Source organism: Ursus arctos, unplaced genomic scaffold, assembly GCF_023065955.2.
Source record: "Ursus arctos isolate Adak ecotype North America unplaced genomic scaffold, UrsArc2.0 scaffold_22, whole genome shotgun sequence".
NCBI classification, from domain to species: Eukaryota; Metazoa; Chordata; class Mammalia; order Carnivora; family Ursidae; genus Ursus; species Ursus arctos.
The window spans coordinates 55,543,149-55,564,083 of NW_026622897.1; the positions used below are offsets into that span (position 1 = coordinate 55,543,149).

Here is a 20,935-nt window from a genome sequence, read left to right on the forward strand (position 1 = left end):
GTGTTTTTAAGGTTCATCCAGGACGTTAGCTTGTATCAGTAGTTTGTTACTTTTTATTGCTGAATAATATTCCATTGTACGGATACCACACATTTTGTCTGTCCATTCCCCTGCTGACGGACCTGTCAGATTATTTCAAGTCTTGAGCTGTTCACTGCAATGCTTCTATGAACATTCACATACAAATCTTTACGTGGATATACATTTTATCTTGAGTAGTTGCTTAAGAGTGGAATTGCTGGGTCGTAAGGCCGTTTTACACTTAACTTTTTTTGAAACTGCAAGTTTTCTAAAGGGCAGTACGATTTTATGTTTCTGTCAGCAGTGTATCAGCGTTCCAATTTCTCCACAGCCTCGCCAGCATTTGTTATTGCCTGCCTTATTTATTAAAGACATTCTAGTGGGTGTGAACTGGTATCTTATTGTGGTTTTAATTTGCATTTTCCTAATGACTAACGGTGTTAAGCATCTTTTCACATTCTTATTAGCCATTTGTGTAACTTCTTTGATGAAATGTCTGTTCGTTTCTTTTGCCCGCTATTTGACTGTTTTTTTCTTCTTCTTCTTTTTTTTTTTTTAGATTTTATTTTTTTATTAGAGAGAGAGAGAATGAGCAAGGAAGGGACAGAGGGAGAGGGAGAAGCAGGCTTTTCGCTGAGCAGGGAGCCTGATGTGGGGCTTGAACCCAGGACCCTGAGATCATGACCTGAGCCAGAGGGCAGATGTTGAACTGACTGAGCCACCCAGGTGCCCCTGATTGAGTTGTTTTCTTAATTATTGAGTTGTAAGCATTCTTTTTATATTATGTATACAAATCCTTGATCAGATATGTGTTTTCCAGATATTTCCTCCAGTCCGTAACTTGTCTTTGAATTCTCTTAATGGTATATTTTAAGTGCACAAGTTTTGAATTTCGATGCTATCCAACTTATCTGTTTTTTCAGTGATAGACTGTTCTTGGTCCAACAGAACACAGTCCATCTGTAGAACAGGTAGAAGCTTTAATCTAAGAAATCTTTGCCTAACACAAGGTCTGGAAGGTGTTCTATTTTCTTCTAGAAATTTTATTGTTTTAGCTGTCGCACTGAAGTCTATGATCCTTTTGAGTTAATTTTCTGTATGAGCGGAAGGTGTAAGTTCATCTTTTTGTATGTGGATAATCAATTGTCCCAGCACATTTGTTGAACAGACTATTCTTTCCCCCAATAATTGCTTTAGCGCCTTTGTCAAAAATCAATTACCCATAAATATAGGGATTTATTTCTGGACTCAGTTCCGATCCATTAATCTCTGTGTCTATCTTTATGCCAGTACCACTGCTGAGGAGATCTTAATATGGAAAACTATTAATACATTCTGCAAGCTAATGACTCCTCAGAATTTGAGGATGACCAACTCCAGAAAGTGGGACTCAGACTAGTATTCTCATAAATGGCTCAGAAACAACACAGTAGGTCTTTAATAAGATATGTTGGCTTGAGTTGATACTAATTTTTTTAGAACAAGATTTTATTTTTTAGAGAGAGAGGGAGCAGGGGCAGAGGGGGAGAGAGAGGGCAAGAATGTCAAGCAGATTCTGGGCTGAGCCAGGAGCCTCACATGGGGCTTGATCTCACGACCTGAGTGGAAACTAAGAGTCATGCGCTCAACCCACCGAGCCACCCAGGCTCAAGGTGATACTGATGTTAAATTTCACTAATTCTAACACATCTATAAGTAAGTCACATTTGTTCTGTAGAAAATGTAATGCATCAGTTGGCAAGACTACCTAGGATGGCGGCCAGTGGATTGCTCCAGTTTTCATGTCGATGTAGTTCTTTGCAGAAGTTCAGAGAGCTGGTTCTCTTTTGTCCCCGAATCTAACTGAAAAATTAAATTTGTAATCACAAGCATGCCAGAAATATAAACTGACCATAACGTAACGAGGTCTTTGTAGTGGTTATTAGGTCTTTTGACAACCATTCTGATCGCCCTCTCCTTTCCAGAACTTGTTAGCATTGTGTTTCCCTGGCCTCCTTGAAGTTAGTCGTGGTCATGACTTGTTAGGCCATCAAAATTAGTGTTGGGTGAAACTTTTAAACCCCGTATGGAATTCACCAGGTTTCCTATTCCTGTCTCATGGAGGTGTGCAATGGGATGGAGCCTCCCACAGCCTTGGTTCCTGAGTGATATGCAGGATGCCCCGGATTCCCCACTGTAGCTTGAGTAAGAAATGTTAGCTGTCCCGGAAATATCTGAGATGTTACTGTAACATAACCTGGCTTATTGTAACTACTACAAACTATACTTAATGTGAAAATACTGCCTAACAGTTTGTCAGACTGTTCTAAGAGTCTAGGTTTGGGTTCCATTCCTGGCTCTGCTGGACTGGCTCAAGCCCAGGTTCTCTGGTCAAGCATGAGGTCCATTATCCCTTCAAGACACACTTATTTACCCACTCCATGGGGCAAAGAGCTTGTTCTCAGGAGCCAGATTGCCTGGGGTGGAATCCCAGCTTTTATGCAGGGGACAGTTTTAGCTGTGTTTCTTATGTGGCTGGTTCCACGTGTGTGTGATGTAGACGACAGTATCTGTACCCTATAGGAATACATAGAGCATTTAGGACAGTGCCTGGTAGAGAGTATTTTGAGGGTATTAGCTGTTAGTGAGGAAGGGCTCTTGCTGGCCCTCTTCACCTCTACCCATCCATCCATCCACAGCATGCTGGGCATAGCCATTCCCCTCTCTTCTATCAGAGAGCTGAGCACTGGGCAGAACAGTCAACCCTGGCACACTTGGGTCCAATTCAAATGATAAAACTCTGGGCCTGGGGGCACCTGGGTGGCACAACGGTTGGGTGTCTGCCTTCGGCTCAGGGCGTGATCCCGGCATTACGGGATGGAGCCCCACATCAGGCTCCTCCGCTATGAGCCGGCTTCTTCCTCTCCCACTCCCCCTGCTTGTGTTCCCTCTCTCGCTGGCTGTCTCTGTCAAATAAATAAATAAAATCTTAAAAAAAAAAAAAAAAAACTCTGGGCCTGGCTCCAGATTAAAGCTGTAATAAAAAATGGAATCGAGGGGTACCTGGGTGGCTCAGTTAAGCTCTTGGTTTCAGCTCAGGTCATGATCTCAGGGTCATGAGATTGAGTCCCACATGGGGCTCTGCGCTCAGCATGGAGTCGCTTCAGAGTCTCTCTCCCTCTCCCTCCTGCTCACTCTTTCTCTCTCTCTCTCTCTCAAATAAATAAATAAATAAATAAGTAAAATCTTAAAAAAAAAAACCCGCAATCGAGGGCTATGAAAATGTCCTAGGTTACAAGAACAGTTCAACATCTAGAAAGTTCATAAAGTATCAGAACTGGGAACTGACCAAGTCTAACTGGCTTCAATCAATGGGAACTGGGAAGCAAAGTCACATTCCCACACCCAAATAATTCACGTAATACACGGTGGGTGTCTGGTTTATTCTGTCTGCCAGTCAGAGCCCCATCCCTGGCCAAGGGAACAGGAAGCGAATGCCTAGGAGCTGTGGGCCTCAACAGGGCCAGGCTGTGCAGGTATCAGAGGGTAAAAGGGGCTCAGCCGAGCAGCCAGAGCTGCAGCATCAGGGCCAGGCTGAGCAGGAGAGGCTCAGCCCCTTGGGGCACGGCCCCAGCACTCATGGCCAGGGCATAGAACCTCGCCACCTCCTCGTTGGGGTTGCCCTGGGCTGGGTCGAACCACATCTGGATGCAGCGGCCACTCCCTCGGCTGTAGTTGCTGGGTTTGTAGGAGTGACTCCAGATTTCACTGCACAGAGCAGCGGATGTGGGGAAGTAGAAATGAAAAGGAAGGCAGGCAGCTCCCGCTGGGCACCGGTTATAGCCTATAGGGAAGATGGGAGACCTTCAGCCACTGGGCCCAGAACTAGCCCTCAGCCCCACATATTCCTATGCCAGCCCCACACCCCACACCCCGCACGTCCACCTCCAGGCTCTCTCCCTCCCTGCCCCGCCCGGGCCCTCACCTGAGGACCAGTCCCAGCCCTTGTGCCAGTTGCTCTTGCAGGTGTAGGAGGTGCGACAGTCCTCCCACCACTGCTGGCAGTCCTCTTTGCACAGGGGCACGTCCAGGATGCGCTCCTTGCGCCAGCTCTGGTTCACCTGGGAGAGGTCAGTAGAGGAAAAGGGCTCAGGTTCACGATTCTCAGCAGCTCAGCCCCGAAGAGACCCAGAGCTAGAGACGCAGCCTGAGGAGAGGTCTGGGAAGCTCAGCTCCTCTGTAAAGTTGGGGGTCCAGGGAGGACACTCATACCTCCTGGATCCAGGGCCCCAGGTTAGGGGAGCACTCATACAGGCAGGTGTCCTGGATGAAGTGCCTTTTACAGGCAGGTGTCATATGTCCGCAATGGTTCCAGTTGAATTTGTACAGGTAGGAAATATCCTTATGGGCTTCCTCGCTGGTGTTGGTGAAGCAGCAGGAATTCTTCTTCCAGGGGCTGCACTGGGTGGGGAAGACACAGGGACTAACTCCCACGCCCAGCACAGCGACAATATTCCCACGTGCATCCTGTCCCCTTTTAGTCTTTGATCCCCCAGTGCAGTCAGTCTTCCAGGGAAATGCTTGCCATTGGGGGACCCTCTTCGGGGGCAGTGCAGGCATTATGAAATTCATTAATTCAAATCTTTACTTAGCTCCTACCTCCTCTGCCTTAGAGAGTAGAGACCCAACGACCACTTCTCACAGGATCCCTGCTTCGGAAAGAGATTAAAACAGGAGAGAGGGATGGGGAACTGTAGCTTTCTAGAACGGTCAGAGATGCCTCACTGAGAAGGTCACGAAAGACCTGGAGGTAAGGAAGCAAGTCCAATAAACTGGAACCTCAGAATAGATCTAATTACAGAAATATTCAAAGCACTGAATGAATGAAAACCCATAGCTTAGAATTCAGTATAAAAGCAAAATATTAAAACGGGCACTTTATTTATAGAGAGGGAACGGGCATGCACACACACGCCAAAGGAGGGTGGAGGCCAGGTAGGGGGCAGAGGGAGGAGAGAATCCCAAGCAGGCTCCACACTCAGAGGGGAGCCCGACGTGGGGCTGGATCCCACGACTCCGAGATCATGACCTGAGCTGAAATCAAGAGTCAGAGCCTTAACCGACTGAGCACCCCGGGCGCCCCTAACGTGTGCACTTAATAAACAACATATAGGCTGAAGAAGTTAAAGTCAAGGCCACTCAGATTACCCAAGTTACAGCATCATTTAGCTGTAGGCTCAGTGATTCAAAGCAATGTCATCCCTATCTGCTAACGAGGGCAAACGAACACTGACACACTGGAATGCATTCAGCAAGCAGCTTCCCTTGCGTGTTTTCCTTACAGTTATGGCATCACGTTGATTTTTTTTAAACATGTAGACAGGTTCAGGATATTAAAGGGGTTGTGGTAAAACAACTGTCACAGAAAGGAGACCTCAGGTCCAATACAAAGGCCAAGAGCCCAGAGGAAATGTTTGCCAGATGCGTGCATCAGGGTGCCCCACACCCGGCCTCACGACTGTGGGAATCTACTTTTCTCGAGCTGGTGGGGACTGGCAGAAAAGCCATGTGAGCTGTGGGGCCTTCTCCTCTCAAGACTCTTGGCGGGGTCAGTTCCAGTCTAAACTCTGAAATCGAAATCAACCCCTGGGCTGGGTCTCTCCAGTGTCATTTCCCAGGCTTCTCTCTGGACATGCTCCCCGGTTTGTGTGACTCAGAAACGCAACAACCGAGAAACGGAGCTCTTGGCATAGTACGGACAACCCGGGGCGCAGAGCACGCGGTGAGCAGACAGCTGCCCACAGCAGTACAGACGCAAGGCCTCTCGGGTGGCCTTCCGGCCTCCACCGTGGAAGGGCTTGGGCGCTTCCATTCCCGACTTCCTCTTCCGGAGTCGGCTACTCCCCACCCCAGGCTGGCCCTCCGCCCACCTGCTTGTGCAGCTCGTCCTCCGGGCTTGGCTTTTCCTTGTGGTGCTTGGCGTCCATGCAGACATTGAGCAGCTCAGTCCTGGGCCGGGCTGCCCACACTGCGGCCACCCCCAGCAGCAGCAGCAGCAGCGGCTGTGTTGTCACCCGCTGGGCCATGTCAGTCTCTGAAGAAAGAGCTGTGGTCAGTGGCACCGAGGCAGGCAGAGGTGGGGCCTCCAGGTGGGTGGAAACAGCCCCAGGTAGGTGGAGCCTCCATGAAACCTGGTCCCGCCCCACCCCTACCCCTGGGTCTTCCCAGCTTCGGAGAGGGATGGGATCAGACACCACCCCCTGGACAGTCCTTGCTGGGGTCACTCAAGTGACTGACTTCTCCAGGTGGAAGGGATCCAGTGATGCAACTAAGGGATGGGGTTTGGGCAAAATGCAGAAAACAGCCCGATTTGCCATGGGTCCCCAGTCCCACGTTTGAAATCCTTGGAGGCAGATGTTTCAATTCAAAATATATAGCATTTGGTGAAAGGCAGTAACGATTTTCATGCACTCAACAATCAAGCCCACATTCTGTGGTGAAAGAGTTACACTGGTGGGTTAAATAAAAACTGTAATAACGACACACTGATTTTCAGATCGGATTTTGACAGCGAATCACTTTGTGCAAACCTTGACAACAATCTTAATTTTGGAGCTTCAGCTAAGCTGCAGACCTATGTTTAAAAGAACAAAACAAAACAAGGGGCTCCTGGGAGGCTCAGTCCGTGAAGCATCCGACTCTTGATTTTGGTTCAGGTCATGATCTCAGGGACATGAGAGCAAGGCCCATGTTGGGCTCTGCATTGGGAGTGGGGCCTGCTTGGGATTCTCTCTCTCCCTCTCCCTCTGCCCCTTCCCTCCCTCTCTCCCTCTCTAAAAAACAAAAACAGAAACAAACAACCCCCAGCCTTGGTTCCAGCCCTTCCCAGACTCATCATTTGGTTTCTCCCACAGGTCCTGTGACGTGGGTCATTGTCACAGGGCACGGAGGGCTGTGGGTGGGTATGGACAGCCAGCTGGACAGCCTCCAGGCCTTGGGAGGTTCCCGTCCCTGGCCACAGAGCTGGCCTCCATTCCACCTTTGCAATGTCTCAGCCCTCTGAGCTCAGACTCTGAACCTTGGGAGGTGACTGTTCCCTCATCCCACCCGTCACCAGGCACCTGGCACCTGGGCTCTCCTAAAATTTGGCATTTGTTTCCCACAGCTCCTGAAAGCATGTGCGCCCCTCTGCTCAAAGCCACCTCGTCTCCACCGTGCCCCATATCCTGTGCTTGGGCTTCTTCCTGGGCCTCCTGGACGGGGCCTGAGCTGCCCACCTCCAGGCTGACTGCCCAGCAGGGCTCGGGGGACCTGGAACTGAATTCCGGCCTCATTCCCCCCCTCGCCCCTCACCTTCCCACCATCCAAGATTCTGCTACTCTATTTATTCCAGTGTTCGTTCATTCTCTCCCCCTGCTAATTCATTCATTCCGGGACCCAGTCACCCTTCTAATGACCCAATCACTCACTGATCTTCCAGAGCACAGGACAAATCTGTCCTCTCAGGAGCACCAGGTGACTCTGGAGAAACGCAGTCTAGCAGTTTAGAGCACAGGGGGCCACATCAGCCTGTCCACGATCTCAGCCCTAATGCGCCACCTCCTGCTTGACCTTGGGGGAAAGTAACTCCAATTATTTTGGGCTTTCGTGTCCTCATCTGAGGATTAAATGTAGGGGAGAAACCCCTACTACATTATAGTCAGCTGGGCACGGACTGCAGAATCCGCCGGCACGGGTTGAGGGGTGTGCCCCCCCTCATGGAGCAAGGACCACCCAAGTCTGACTCAGGCCCCTCGAGTCTAGAGCTCCTTCAGCTTTGTCCCCTGCACCTTCACTGTGCCGAGGTTCTCATGGGGGCAGCCGATGTGGAGGACCAAGGGGGCCCCACCTGGTCGGTCAGTGGTTTTTCTTGCTGTGGTTGTTTCTAGAGCCAGAGCTCTCTTCTCCGTGCAACCTACGTCACTCGGCAAGCCACTCCCCACATGCCTAGTCTTCGATTCAGATCTTGGTGCAACTCTCCACCCCCTCCCTGCCACTACCCACCATCACCCTCATCACCCTGGACACACGCACCCTAGGGCCCCAGACTTGAAGAGCGCTAAGAACTCGGCACTGTGCTAAAAGTCAGGAACCCACTGGTTCCAGTTCGGGAGTGGACACTAACGGTTTTAACCTTGGGCAGGCCCTCCTCTGCTCCGGGCCCTCACCCTCCGCTTTCGGATTCTCTGGGATTTAGGCAAAGTGGATCCTCCCGGTTCAGCAAATTCTTTGACACCTGCTGGGTGCACTGTGGGGTGTGCTGCCTCTCCTGAAGGGGTGGGGAGTGGCATACCTGGGAGAGGAAGTGGTTCCTGATCTGGCTCAGGCTTCTGCTCCGCTCCACAGTCCCCCCTGCCCTACTCTGGGGCACAGCTGAGGTTTAGTGGCCTAGGAGACGGGCAGTAGGGCAGACAGCGGGGAATGTGGCCCAGAAGTGGAGCCTGGGATCGGGCGAAGGCCACTCAGCAGTTAATTATTGCACGCTAATTATTGTGGGCACTGATGAGGGTAACAAAGGCAGAAGAAAAATTATTAAATTTCCTTACTACCTACAGCCCACGGACAAGTCCTTGAAACAGGCAGAGTGACATTCCTCCAGGGACTCAACTGCCTCAGTGTTAATACTTTGGTAAGGGCAAAAAGGCAATCCTAGCCCGGACCACCCCCGCCACCAGGATCCTGTAAGTCTACTTTAGCTTATAAAAATTCCTTTAGAAATTTCCTTTATCTCTAAACCCCCCAAGATAACGTGTTGGCAATCATCCCCCAAGCACATGGCCCACCAATATACATCTGAAGGGTCTCATGACTCAGGTTTTATTAGACGGTAATAAATTACCTTTTCCCAACAACAGCTAGCCCCCTAAAGGTCCTGGAAACCTTGCTTCGGAAATCCCTTAGTGACTTACGCTACCCCTAACCCCCTTCCCACTTGAAAGTATATAATGGGCCACTCCTTATGACCCTGGTGCAGCTCTTTCTGTCCACGGGTCTTGTCCCTGTGCTTTAATAAAATCACCTTTTTACACCACAGACATCTCAAGAATTCTATCGTGGCCGTAGGCTTTGAACCCTAACATGTTTCCTACGTCAGGTACTAGCCAGGCCTCCATGGGAGGTGGGGGGGGGGGTAGATTCATAGTGCAGTCCTAAGGCCAGTCCCCAAACTCAGTTTCTCCCCCAAACTCAGGTCTGATAAAACCTTGCAGCCTGAGATGCTGGGGTCCTTTAAAATTATCTGGTCCACTTCCAATCTCCTGTCCTTCTTATACAGATGAGAATGACGTCCAGAGAATCAGGACAGAACCAATTGCAGGGCAAGGGCTGGAGTGCAGCTTCCAAGCTCCCAGCCAGCTGTGGAGAGTACAGAGCTCCCCAGTCCCCAACTCCTCCAACCTCATCGGCCCCAGGCATTGCCAGCAGCAAAGTCAGACATTCAGATGCCCGGAGCCTCAGTTGCTCCCAGGCTCCAGCCCCCCCCTTCCCCCATGCACCCATCGACACAGGGTCCCTCATACAGCATCTGAGAGCCAGGTCTCCGGTAGACCCCTCCCACCACGCCCTCCCCAACCAAGGACAGAAGCCTTCCTTTTACCATGGTGGTACCACTGGTGGAGAAAGGGAAAAACAGAGGAGCAAATTTGGGCAGGAAGAAAGGCCAAGCTCCATTTTGTCACAGTCCCTGTGTGCGACGCAGGGAGAAGTAGTCTTAGAGGCAAAAGCCCCAGGGAGGGGTACAGGTTGGATATAGATGTGGCAGCCATTGGCCCAACAACAGCAATAGAAGTTTAAGGAAAAATGAGGCCTCAGCACCCTGGGGAAGGCCACCTGGAACAGGAGGGGGATGGGCTTGCTGGTGAAGCAGCCAAGCCCTGAAGGGCCTGTAAAGGAATGGACTCCCAGGAGACCCCCCAGCTCAAGCCCACTTTCCCTCTCCCCCGGAGCGATCCTTACTTGAATCCTGTGACAAGCAGGGAGGGTTAAGGCCTCGGGAGACTGCAGCAGGTGAAGGGCCATCGGACCCCTCAGACCTCTCTTCTGGCTTTATAAGACCAGGCAGCCTTCTCCGGATTGGAGAAGAATGACCAGAGATCTAGGAATGCCGGCAGGAGGGAACTCCAGATGGGACTTGCCCCTTCCCGGCCTCCTCCACCCCTGCCCTGGGGACTGATCATTAACTGGGCTCTGTGGCCTCTCCACTAGGAGAGGAAGGTCTGGGCCCTGAGGGCTTCAGAAGTCACCGGCTCCTGGGAGGTGACATGGGGGTGGAGTTCCGATCTGTGGGGAGTCCCTGCCTGTTGTGGAGTCTCAAGCCCTCCTCTGAATATAGGTTCTGGGTGCTGGGGCTGTCTGACCCGCAGGGAGGGGTGGGGTGAAGCAGCCACCTTTGAGCCTGGACCGGAAGTTTAATATCAGCCCGGTGAGCCTTTGGCCCCCTGTAGACCCCAATCTGTAGGCTGCACTGTGACCAGACAAAGATAACAGGAAGGTGTCTGACTGCGCAGGGGGAGGCCCCGGACTGCAGCAAGTGGGGGTGGGCGTAACTGGAGCTTTTCCTGCATGCCGCTAGCCCATCCCCTATTTTCTCAGCTGTGGAAACGGCAGTTCCCAGGCAGCCAGGAAAGGCGACAAATTTGGATCTGAGTCCCATTACAAGCCAGATTCTTCCACAAAGAGAAAGAAAAGCTCTGTGAGAGGCCCTCAGGGCGAGGATTGCAAATCCAGTGTTTCTCCCCGGCCTCAGTTCCTGCCCTTGCCTTCTTAACTTCTGTTTTCAGCCACCTAGAAATCTCTGCTTCCACTTCCATCCCACCAAGCCTTTGTCCTTGCTGAACCCTTTTCATGGAATGCTGTTTCTCCTGCCATTTTCTGCTTGGCAAACCTTACTCCCCTGGAAGGCTTCTCTAACCTCCCTGGGCTCCCATAGACTCCTCGCGAGTGTATGTGTTAGGGAAAAGCAGATGATAAACACAGCAGATGATAGGTATTTGTACGAGGGGACGAGACCGATGTGATAAGAAAGTGCCTGGATGACCTCTTTTGGTTGGGTGGTCAGAAGTCATGTTAGAGAATCGTAGGTTGAAATCTAAGTGGCTACAAGGAGCCAGCCCACAGAGGACAAAGGAACATTCCAGGAACACAGAAAGAGAATTGCTGGCACAAAGGCATGAAGTGAGACGTGTGAATGGAGCTCACCTATGGGGTGTGGAACGGAATGATTGGAAACGAGCTCTCAATCAGTCTTAGTCGGGGTGGAGGGCAGGGCTCTCTATGCCATTGAAGTTTGGTTTTTCCAACAGATACCATGGGAAAGCATTCAAGCGTTGACGAGGGGCTGTCACATAATAAGACATTTTCGGTGTTTGTTTTACTTTTTTAAAAAATGTCCATCAGATAGTGAAACTCATGGGTGCCAGTTTGATGATGAATTAGCTATCTCCAGTTCTCATGTATCTGCCTGTATCATACTTATAAATTACAAAGGGGAAAAAAAAGTCATGGAGAAACCTGATGGACCCAATCTCAACCAAATGATTTAGTTCACATCCTCAGGAGTGGGTGAACTCAGCACCATACACCTTCTGTTACGATGCCCTGAGAAGGACACAGTATTGCCTTGGGGATAATCACACCAAAAATGCATAACCTCAATCTAATGAGGAAGAAAGCGATAAACCCCCCAAATGAGGGATAGTCTACAACGTAACTGGCCTGTGCTTTTCAAAAATGTCAGCGTTCTAAAAGAACCCCTGTCCCACAAATATCCATCAGGAGGAGACCGAGTTAAACGGGACATATACCACAGAGACGGAATATTGCCCGGCAATTGAAAGAATGGGCCAAATCTCAGTAGATCAATAAGGAAGATCTCAGAAACTGTGTTCTCATGATAAGACACGTGGTGCATGAAAACCACACCAAGAGGGTCTTTTCCCACCAATCAGTTTAGCAAAAACTCAGCTTAGTAGGAAATCAAGGTTGACTCTATCTGTGTTGATGAGGGGAAGCAGGCACTCATCTATCGCTAGTGGCGGGGGCACACAGATACCACCCCTGTAAAACGTAAGTATCAAAATTATAAATCCATATACTTCTTGACCCAGCAATCCCTTTCCTGGAATTCACGTAGACATTCTACCACACATAAGATTATTCACTGCAGGGGCGTCGGTTGAGCTTCCGACTCTTGGTTTCCGCTCAGGTCATTATCTCAAGGTCCTGGAATCGAGCCCCACATCGGGCTCCGAGCTCAGTGTGGAGTCTGCTTGAGACGTTCCCTCCCTCTCCCTCTGTCCAGCAACTGTCCTTTTAAAAAAGGGAAGCGATGCAGTTGTTTGTCATTGGATTTCCTCACCCACTACCACCACCAATATCTCCACCCTAGCCTACATCTAGTAAAGGAAAGAAGGGGAAAGAAACTTTCCTTCTCACCAGGAGCCTGAGAACTCATCTGTCAGTCTCTGCCCACCTTCTCTCCACCCATCCTCTTATCCCCTTGTGGTGTGAGACTGCTGAATATGGCATGGGCACAAGCCTGGTGAAGAAGAGCCTCAGACTAAGGGGTCAGCCTCTAGGGGCACCTGGGTGGCTCAGCCATTAAGCTTCTGCCTTCGGCTCAGGTCATGATCCCAGGGTCCTGGGATTGAGCCCCGCATTGGGCTCCCTGCTTGGCAGGGAAGACTGCTCTCCCTCTCCCACTCCCCTTGCTTGTGCTCCCTCTCTCGCTGTCTCTCTCTGTCAAATAAATAAATAAAATCTTTAAAAAAAAGGGGGGGGTCAGCCTCTACCTCCTACTTGCTGGTGAATCAAGCTAGTCCCAGTGCCTCTTTGGGCCTCTCAATAGGAATGAGAAAGCAATGAGGCATGTCCCTTCAACCCCCTCATCCCCAAATTATTTACAAGACACAAGATACACATGGATCTATTAAAATAGGCTGTCAGAGGAACCCCATTTGACCCCTCCTGGATCAAGAACCAACGGCCAGGGCATTGTGAGGTCCCCTCATCCGAGAGTGCTGAGCTCAGCTGAGGCCAGGTCACCGGGACCAGGTGCAGACAAGGAAGGTGTGCAGGTGTCGGCAGTGGAAGGGGCTCAGCCGAGCAGCCAGAGCAGCAGCATCAGGGCCAGGCTGAGCAGGAGAGGCTCGGCCCCTTGGGGCACGCCCCAGCACTCATGGCCAGGGCATAGAACCTCGCCACCTCCTCGTTGGGGTTGCCCTGGGCCGGGTCGAACCACATCTGGATGCAGCGGCCGCTCCCTCGGCTGTAGTTGCTGGCCTGGTAGGAGTGACTCCAGAGGCCCTCACACAGGGCTGCAGGTGTGGGAAAGTAGGCCTCAAACGTGCGGCAGGTGGTCTTGGCTGGACACTTGTTAATTCCTGCAGGGGGAGAGAGGGTGGACGCAGACATTCAGCGCCTGGGCCCGAAGCTGGTTTCTGGCCACCCCCAAATCCTCAAACCCCACCTCCGCCCCCCACCAGGCCCTCACCTGAGGTCCAGTCCCAGCCCCTGTGCCAGTTGGCTTTGCAGGTGTAGGAGGTGCGACAGTCCTCCCACCATCGCTGACAGTCCTCTTTGCACAGGGGCACGTGCAGGAAACGTTCCCGGCGCCAGCTCTGGTTCACCTGGGTGGGAGGGGAGGACGGAGGGCTCCTCTCAGCGGGGCGTGGGGATGTGGGCGGCCACAGCCTTGACGGAGCTGCCTGGCAGGCCGCTGGGGCGGGGTGAGGGCGGGTCCCGTACCTCCCGGATCCAGGGCCCCAGGTTGGGTGAGCACTCGTAGAGACAGTTGTCCTGGATGAAGTGGCGCCTGCAGGCGGGCTCCATCTTGCCGCAGTGGTCCCAGGTGAAGTTGTACAGGAGGGAGATGTCCTTGTGCAGCTCCTGGCTGGTGCTGGCTGAGCAGCAGGCCTTCTCCTTCCAGGGAGTGCACTGCGTGGGGAAGACACCCGACTAACTGCGTGCCTGCCCAGCTGTCTCCTCCATCGTCCGGCTCCCCTGCCCCAGGTAGGGCATCCAGAGAAACGCTTGCTGGGGAGGGCATTGCTATGCCTGGCCCTTGGGGTAGAGGCAATTATAACAGTTTTTAACAGAGAGTAAAACAGGGGATGTGGGAGGCCTGGGAACCACTGTCTGGGGGAGCAATTCTTTTCACAACTCTAAACAGTTTACAAAGTTATTTCGCGTGACCCGGGTTATTTATATTACTCATTTTGCCTCCAGCCAATATTAGCTGAGTACTTATGATCAATCCTGCATCGTGCTAGGTGCTGAGAAGAATACAGCAGTGAACAAAACAGATCAAATCTCTGCCTTTACGGAGTTTATGGCTTCAGTCGTGGGCAGGGGGAAGGCACAGAACATTGTAGGCACCAAAAACAGCAAGTGCAAAGTCCCTGAGGCTTTTGCACTTTATGCCCTCAACACTCTAGTAAAAACTTCATTCGTTCACCTGTTACAAAGCTTATGTGAGCTGCACCCCTGGTAAATGGTGGGATCAAGATATTAACTCAGGGCAGGGAGGAGAAGAGCCTGGCCCCAAGCTGTGGTAAGGGCAGAGATGAAGGGGGCTGATCTGGCTCTCCTAGGGTCTGGGCCCCCAGGCTAGGGGACTCCGGACGGGTCCAGAAAGCGGCGGGGGACTGAGGGCGTAATGGCCTGCTCACGAACCCCAATGTGGACCTGATGCGATGTGGGAGGCCATCCCAGAGAGGTGAATTTAAGGCAGGTAAGACAGTAGAAGGGGTGAAGGTTTCTCTGCAGAAATAATTCCAAGCTGGGACTCCAGACCTGAGTGATTATGAGCCAGTTGCTTGAAGTCTCTGAGATGAACTCTAGCAGCCAGGGCCAAGAGACAGCGGACATGGGGCAGGTCTGGGCACTCAGGAGAAACTGAGGAAAATCCAGGAGGGTGGACCAAACCTACGCCTGTCCAACAACCTAGCTCACCCCCGGCACGGCTGACATCGAACATACTTCCAGGCCTGCCCGTCCTCCTGCGTGCCCCTCCTCAGATGCCCCAACTGCTGGTGGCTCACAAGACCCCGTGCACCTCCTCCCTGACCTGCCGACCAGGGTCAGCGCTTCCTGCCCCGAAAGAGCGAGTGATTATCCCGAAAAGCACTTGCTGGCCTCTTATTGGGGTTCGACGCAGATAGGTACTCCCCTTACAGCCCCTGTCTCTCAGAATTACAATCAAACGGCTCCCTCAAAAGTCTGCGTCCCATTTCTTGGCAAAGAAAAGTGCTCCCAAGGAGTCAAAAAGCACCTTCCAGAACTTAAAAAGTCCTGAAAATGAAGTAGTCTTTCAGTTTTGGAAGAGAAAACATTCTGGAGATGGATGGTGGTGGTGACAATAATACGAATGGCCGTCGAACCGGACACTTAGAAATGCCTAAAATGGCAACTTTTATATTATGTATATTTTCGCGCGCGTGTGCGCACACACACACACCCTACAAAGGAGAAGTCAGAAATGACTCAGACATCATGGGACTCTGGGCTTCCTGCTCCTCGCTTCTGGCCGCTGGGTCAGTCCAGACCCGCTCTCCCTGGGGACATCCCCAGCCCTCCAGAAGCAGGAGACTTTGTGCGGAGGAGGAGCCCAGGGGGAATGAAGGACCGGCATCTGTCGGGAGCCTGGAGTTCAAGCGCAAGCTCAGCTTCCCAGCTGCTGCAGGGGCTCCCCTCGCCTCCCCTTCTCTGTGGGCAGCAGCATCCTTGGCTCTGGTCACACTACGCTCGCCAGTGCCCGTGCTGTCACCCTCCCACCCGTGTACAGGCTGTTCTCTGCCAGGCTGCCCTTTCCTGCTTTGTCTTCCTGGAAAACTCTTACTCATCCAACAAGGCCAAGGCTGATGGCACCTTTCCTGGGAAGTCTTCCCAGTGTTATCTGATTTGTCACTGTCTCTGCAGGGCCTAATGGGGGTGGAGGATCGCACTGTTCCTCCATGTTTACTGCATCATGACTTTGAGGGACCGGTGTCCCCTGTACTTTGTCTTTGAGCTCCGTGGGCCAGGGCATATTTAAGTCTGGAAAAGGCACTGCTCCACTCTGTCCTAGCCCCTGCTCGTGTCTGGCCTCCCAGTTCCCACGGTATGTGTACGCACAGACGTACAGGTACACGCACACTGTACCTATGTCCTCTGTGGGCGTCACTTCCTGTTTCCTCACCTGTGTAAGTAGAGACCACCATCCACCTACCAAGTCAGCCCTCGGGGCATATTCACTGAGGAGGCGTGAGGAAAGCACTTGGTCCGTGGAGGGGGGCAGAGAAATGGTCCCCCCACTAGAGTAGATTTGGTGGCCTCCTGGGGATCACCTCAGCCACCCTCCTGACTCCATTGCTCCCCAAAGCTGATCTTCCCCTTCCCTGACTTCTTCCATTTTTAGGGTCAGCTCTCTCCCCAACCTGTGACCCCACTCCACCCTCACCTGGCCATGCAGCTTGTCCTCAGGGCCTGGCTTAATCTATTGGTGCTTGGCATCCATGCAGACGTTGAGCAGGTCCATCCTGGCCCTTGGAGTCCTGGGCTGGGCACCCACCCAGCAGCCACCAAAGCCAGAAACAGCAACTGTGTCATGGGCCAGGCCATATCCATCTGTTCCCTCCAGAAAGCCGTGGTCAGAGGTGAACACAGCCTGAGAGAGAGAGAGAGAGAGAGAGAGAGAGAGAGAGAGAGCGCAGCCATGAGACTCTCCCCTGGGTTTCTTGTCTCCCTGCCGAGCCCAGATCTTCTGCCCTCCTACCCAGCTTATCCCCGAGGGCACCTGAGCCAAGCAACAAGGCAAGTGTAGAGGTCTGGAGCAGAAGGCAAGACCCTCTCACCCCTTCCCAAGGGCACTCCAACACTAGCTTGCTCTGTGACCTAGGTTGGGTCACCCTATCCTTCTAGATTTCACCAGCAGTATTTCAACCACAGTTTGAGGACCCTGCCAGTTTTGCAAGCCCTACAACAGGAACCACAGGATGTGGTCTGCTGACAAGGGTGGGGAATGAAAGAAGGAGAATCTGCCAGCCTCAGCTCATCCCCCACCAGCCCAAGGCAGCCTAAGTTCAGGCCCCCAGAGACTGCCAGGGGGCAGACAGGGATGCTGACCTGGAACCAGCTGAAGACCAGCTGGTTCTGCACATGGTTCTGGACCGGGTGCCATGGGAGTTGGGGGTGCAATGTGGAGAACCAATGAAGGTGCAGGCCCAGAGAGCCAGACCCCAGTTTCTCACACCTCGACAACCTCTCCCCACACACAAAGGGGTCTTGGGAAGTTACCCCGGTGGAATCAGGCCTAGAGCTACAGGAAGGCCCACAATAAGACACTCAGAGGAGGGACCTGAGCCAAAGCATTAGGTGGTAGGAGCACCAGAGGAAAATTCAGCAGAAAAACCAGACCCCCAGGAGAACTGGTGAAGACTTCACCTTTCCTCCCATCTCCCTCCCCACTTTCCCTCAAGGCCTGCCCTGGCCTCGCTCTCAGCCCACCTGGGTAGTATAGCGTCTTCCTCCTTCTCCCCACTCTTTTTATAAACCTACCCGGACAGCTTGTTGAGCCTCTAGGTCAGGTAAAGTAGGCTGGCTTTGTCTAGGAAACAACTCAATTGTCTTTCGGTGTGAGACCAGTTAAATAAATCATGGTTCACCCAATGGGATTTAACCTGGTATAAAAGAATGAGAAAGCTCTTGGTATACAAATGTGGAAAAACCTCCAAGTATATTGTTAAGTGAAAGAGGAAGGGTCCAGAAATGTGTCAATAGAATGCAGTCTTTCGTGTAAACAAGGAGGAGGGAGAATGTATGTCTTTGCATAAGAAAATTCTGAGGGGTGCCTGGCTGGCTCAGTTGGTTAAGCATCTGATTCTTGGTTTTGGCTCAGGTCATGATCTCGGGGTTGTGAGTTTGAGCCCCTCGTCGGGCTCTGCACTCATTGGGGAGTCTGCTTGAGAGTCTCTCTCTCTCCCTCTGCTCCCCCATTTGTGCTGTGTACATGTGATCACATTCCCTCTGTTTCTCTGTCTCTCTCAAAAACAAATAAATACAATCTTAAAAGATAAGAAAATTCTGGAAAAGTACGAAAAAAATTTTTTATGTAGTTGCTAGGTGGGAGGACACAGGATTAGGGATGAGACTTTTTCTATTTTTTTAATTTTAATTTTTAATTTTTTAAAAGTTTTTTTTTTCCCAGTCATCTGTATACCCAACTTGGGGCTTGAATTTATAACCCCAAGATCGAAAGTCATGTGCTCTTCCAACTGAGCCAGCCCAGTGTCCCAGGACTTTCTTCTATAAACCTTTCTATGCTGTTTTTATTTTTTTTTAAAGATTTTATTTATTTATTTGACAGAGATAGAGACAGCCAGTGAGAGAGGGAACACAAGCAGGGGGAGTGGGAGAGGAAGAAGCAGGCTCATAGCGGAGGAGCCTGATGTGGGGCTCGATCCCATAACGCTGGGATCACGCCCTGAGCCGAAGGCAGACACTTAACAGCTGTGCCACCCAGGTGCCCCTATGCTGTTTTGATTTTTTGAACCATGTGACTGTGTACCTTATTTCAACATAACATAGACATTTATATGTATTTGAATGTAAATATACAAAATGTTGAATGGAGAAATAAGATACAGAATGATGCATCTGATTTGATACCATTATGTAAATTTCAATAACAAGGATGTTCGTAAAATAGTGCTACCTATTAGTTACGGATATGCTAGAAGTGTTTGCAGAAATATGAACACCAAGCCACTGGTGGTCCTGGGTCCTTGGGTATACTGCCAGAGAAATTCTGTGCATTTGTCCCCTGTACAGTATACAGTTGACCCTTGAGCAACGTGGGTTTGAACTGCGTGGGTCCACTGAAACACGGATTTTTTTGGATAAATGTGGTACGATACTGTAAATGTATTTTCTTAATACCATTTTCTTTTCTCTAGCTTACTTTATTGTAAGAATACAGTATATGGGGGCGCCTGGGTGGCTCAGTTGGTTGTGCGTCCGATTCTTGGTTCCGTCTCAGGTCACGATCTCAGGATCCTGGGATCGAGCGGGCATCACATTGGGCTCTGTGCTCAGCGGAGAGTCTGCTTCTCTCCCTCTCCTTCTGCCCCTACCCCTGCTCGCTCTCCCTCTCTCAACTCTCTCTAAAATAAATAAACAAAAATCTTTTAAAAATACAGTATATAATACACAAACATAGAAGATATGTGTTGATCTGTTTATGTTACTGGTAAGGCTTCCAGTCAACAGCAGGCTCTTAGTGGTTAGGTTTTGGGGGAGTCGAAAGTAACGTGCAGATTTGCAACTGTGCAGTCTGGGGGAGTGTCAGCACCCCTGATCCCTGCATTGTTCATGATCAACTGTATATTCCATTTTGTGCACAAGCGATAGTATGCTGGTCTACCCTTTGCCCTTCCGGGGTATAGTTTCACTATACATTTATGTTTCTGACAAAACAAACAAAAACCTCCTGAAGCCAAGTTACCCACATCTGATGGCCTAACCTTCCAGTCACTTCTTTATGCCTTGTGTGGTCTGAAATTAATTAAAATGCTCTCTACAGCAAAAACCCTTTCATTAACCATTATTTAAAAAGTTAAGAAAGGGTTAACTTTCTTGGCAGGCGCAGTGGGAGAAGCACGTGACTCTTGATTTGGGGGGGGGGGGGCTGTAAACTCAAGCCCCGACGTTGGATGTAGAGATTACTTAAACATAAAATCTTAAAAAAAAAAATAAAAGTTAAGGAAGAAAAGTTCATTTTTCCAAGTTAAAAGTGCTTGATCCTTAGTCTATTGCTCAAACATTATTGCAGACAGTAAAGTTGCTGTTAGTCTAAGAAGACAGATGGTGTTGCTCTTGTTTTTTTTAATAATGTATATTGATGTCTTCCCATTATGATTTTGGGAAAACCTCCAAATCCTGTGATCACTTACTCAACTAGTAAAACGCCTCTCCTGGGGGCAAGGTTTGTGCTTTCAGTCTGTTCTCAGCACACGGTCCTGCCTCAGGTACACTAAGGTGACAAGGTCAGAGGCTGGTTGTGAGGTGCTCACTGTCCCCATCTACCTGTGTGTGTGTGTGGGGGGGCATCACCTCCGAGTACCGGACCACACCCAGGCAGCGGCACTCTGCCCTCCTCCTATTGAACCAGCCTGTGGTCTTCACTGTGCTGCTGGTCTTAATATCTTCATTCCGTGAATTGGGACATGCATCTGTTTTCCTTCTTTAGGAGTAGTTTGAATGTGTCAATTAAAGTATTTTGTAGCCTAGTAAACATTAATTATGTAATCACGCTAGTCATATATTGAGAACCGCACTACACCAATTAGAATAATGGATGTGTTACTTACATTGTTGAATCTTGTAGCTCTCATGATTCATTGCAACGTTGACATTATTATTCCCAACATGCCGATGAGGAAACCAAGGCCTTGGGAGTTAGGTGAATTCCCAAACAGCTAAAAAGTAGAGGAGTCAAGATTCAACCCAAGTTGATTTAACTGCAAAGCCCATGCGTTTTTCATTGTAATGCTGACCCGGGAGCCCGACACCGGGCTCGATTCCAGGACCCTGGGATCATGACCTGAGCAGAAGGCAGACACTTAACCAACTGAGCCACCCAGGCGTCCAGGTCTCATTTTCTTGCCTTACCTCTAGGAAATTTAGCCAAGAACCCACATCCTATGTTTACTTTTGAGACCAGGCTTCAGAGCTTCTATCCCCAGAAACCTTTCAGACTGTACAATTCTTTTTTCCAGTTCTGCTATGTTTTGCCAAATAAAGGAAATATAATATTTTAGAAATGAGAGTATCATGCTACCCCATTCCAACCAGAGATAAGCTTAGATTTTTCATCAGAAGTTCTACCTAGCGTTGTCATGAAGCAGGTATACAAATCATAAAT

The 20,935-nt window shown here is 50.5% G+C and overlaps 2 protein-coding genes across 6 annotated transcripts; both read right to left on the minus strand.

Annotated features, from left to right (window-relative positions):
• Positions 1–3,400: 3,400 nt before the first annotated feature.
• On the minus strand, positions 3,401–10,172 carry FOLR1 (folate receptor alpha). 5 transcript variants are annotated; one of them, XM_057316683.1, is made up of 6 exons: positions 9,994–10,169; positions 7,470–7,611; positions 5,931–6,094; positions 4,273–4,461; positions 3,986–4,121; positions 3,401–3,844 (listed from the first exon to the last, which is right to left on the minus strand). In XM_057316683.1, exons 3-6 carry the CDS (start codon positions 6,084–6,086, stop codon positions 3,558–3,560), a joined length of 768 nt encoding a protein of 255 aa, XP_057172666.1. In that variant the 5' UTR covers positions 6,087–6,094; positions 7,470–7,611; positions 9,994–10,169; the 3' UTR covers positions 3,401–3,557. The 5 variants fall into 5 exon arrangements, with proteins under 5 accessions (XP_057172666.1, XP_057172665.1, XP_026373781.2 ...); XM_057316682.1 differs by lacking the exon at positions 9,994–10,169 and adding an exon at positions 8,333–8,440; XM_026517996.4 differs by lacking the exon at positions 7,470–7,611.
• A 2,960-nt stretch (positions 10,173–13,132) lies between these two features.
• On the minus strand, positions 13,133–15,006 carry LOC113269269 (folate receptor beta-like). The gene is given in 5 exon segments (XM_026518023.3): positions 13,133–13,200; positions 13,203–13,418; positions 13,529–13,664; positions 13,783–13,971; positions 14,989–15,006. Coding segments are annotated over 5 exon segments (627 nt in total).
• Positions 15,007–20,935: the final 5,929 nt, after the last annotated feature.

What these genes read in the sequence shown, in the direction of transcription:
- FOLR1 (XM_026517996.4), bottom strand. Translation starts at nt 6,086, where the DNA reads ATGGCCCAGCGGGTGACAACACAGCCGCTGCTGCTGCTGCTGCTGGGG. An exon ending in TGGGGCCCTGGATCCAGGAG is followed by an intron (nt 4,122 to 4,272) that starts GTATGAGTGTCC and finishes GACCTCTCCCAG; the next exon opens with GTGAACCAGAGCTGGCGCAA. An exon ending in GGGCTGGGACTGGTCCTCAG is followed by an intron (nt 3,845 to 3,985) that starts GTGAGGGCCCGG and finishes TCTTCCCTATAG; the next exon opens with GCTATAACCGGTGCCCAGCG.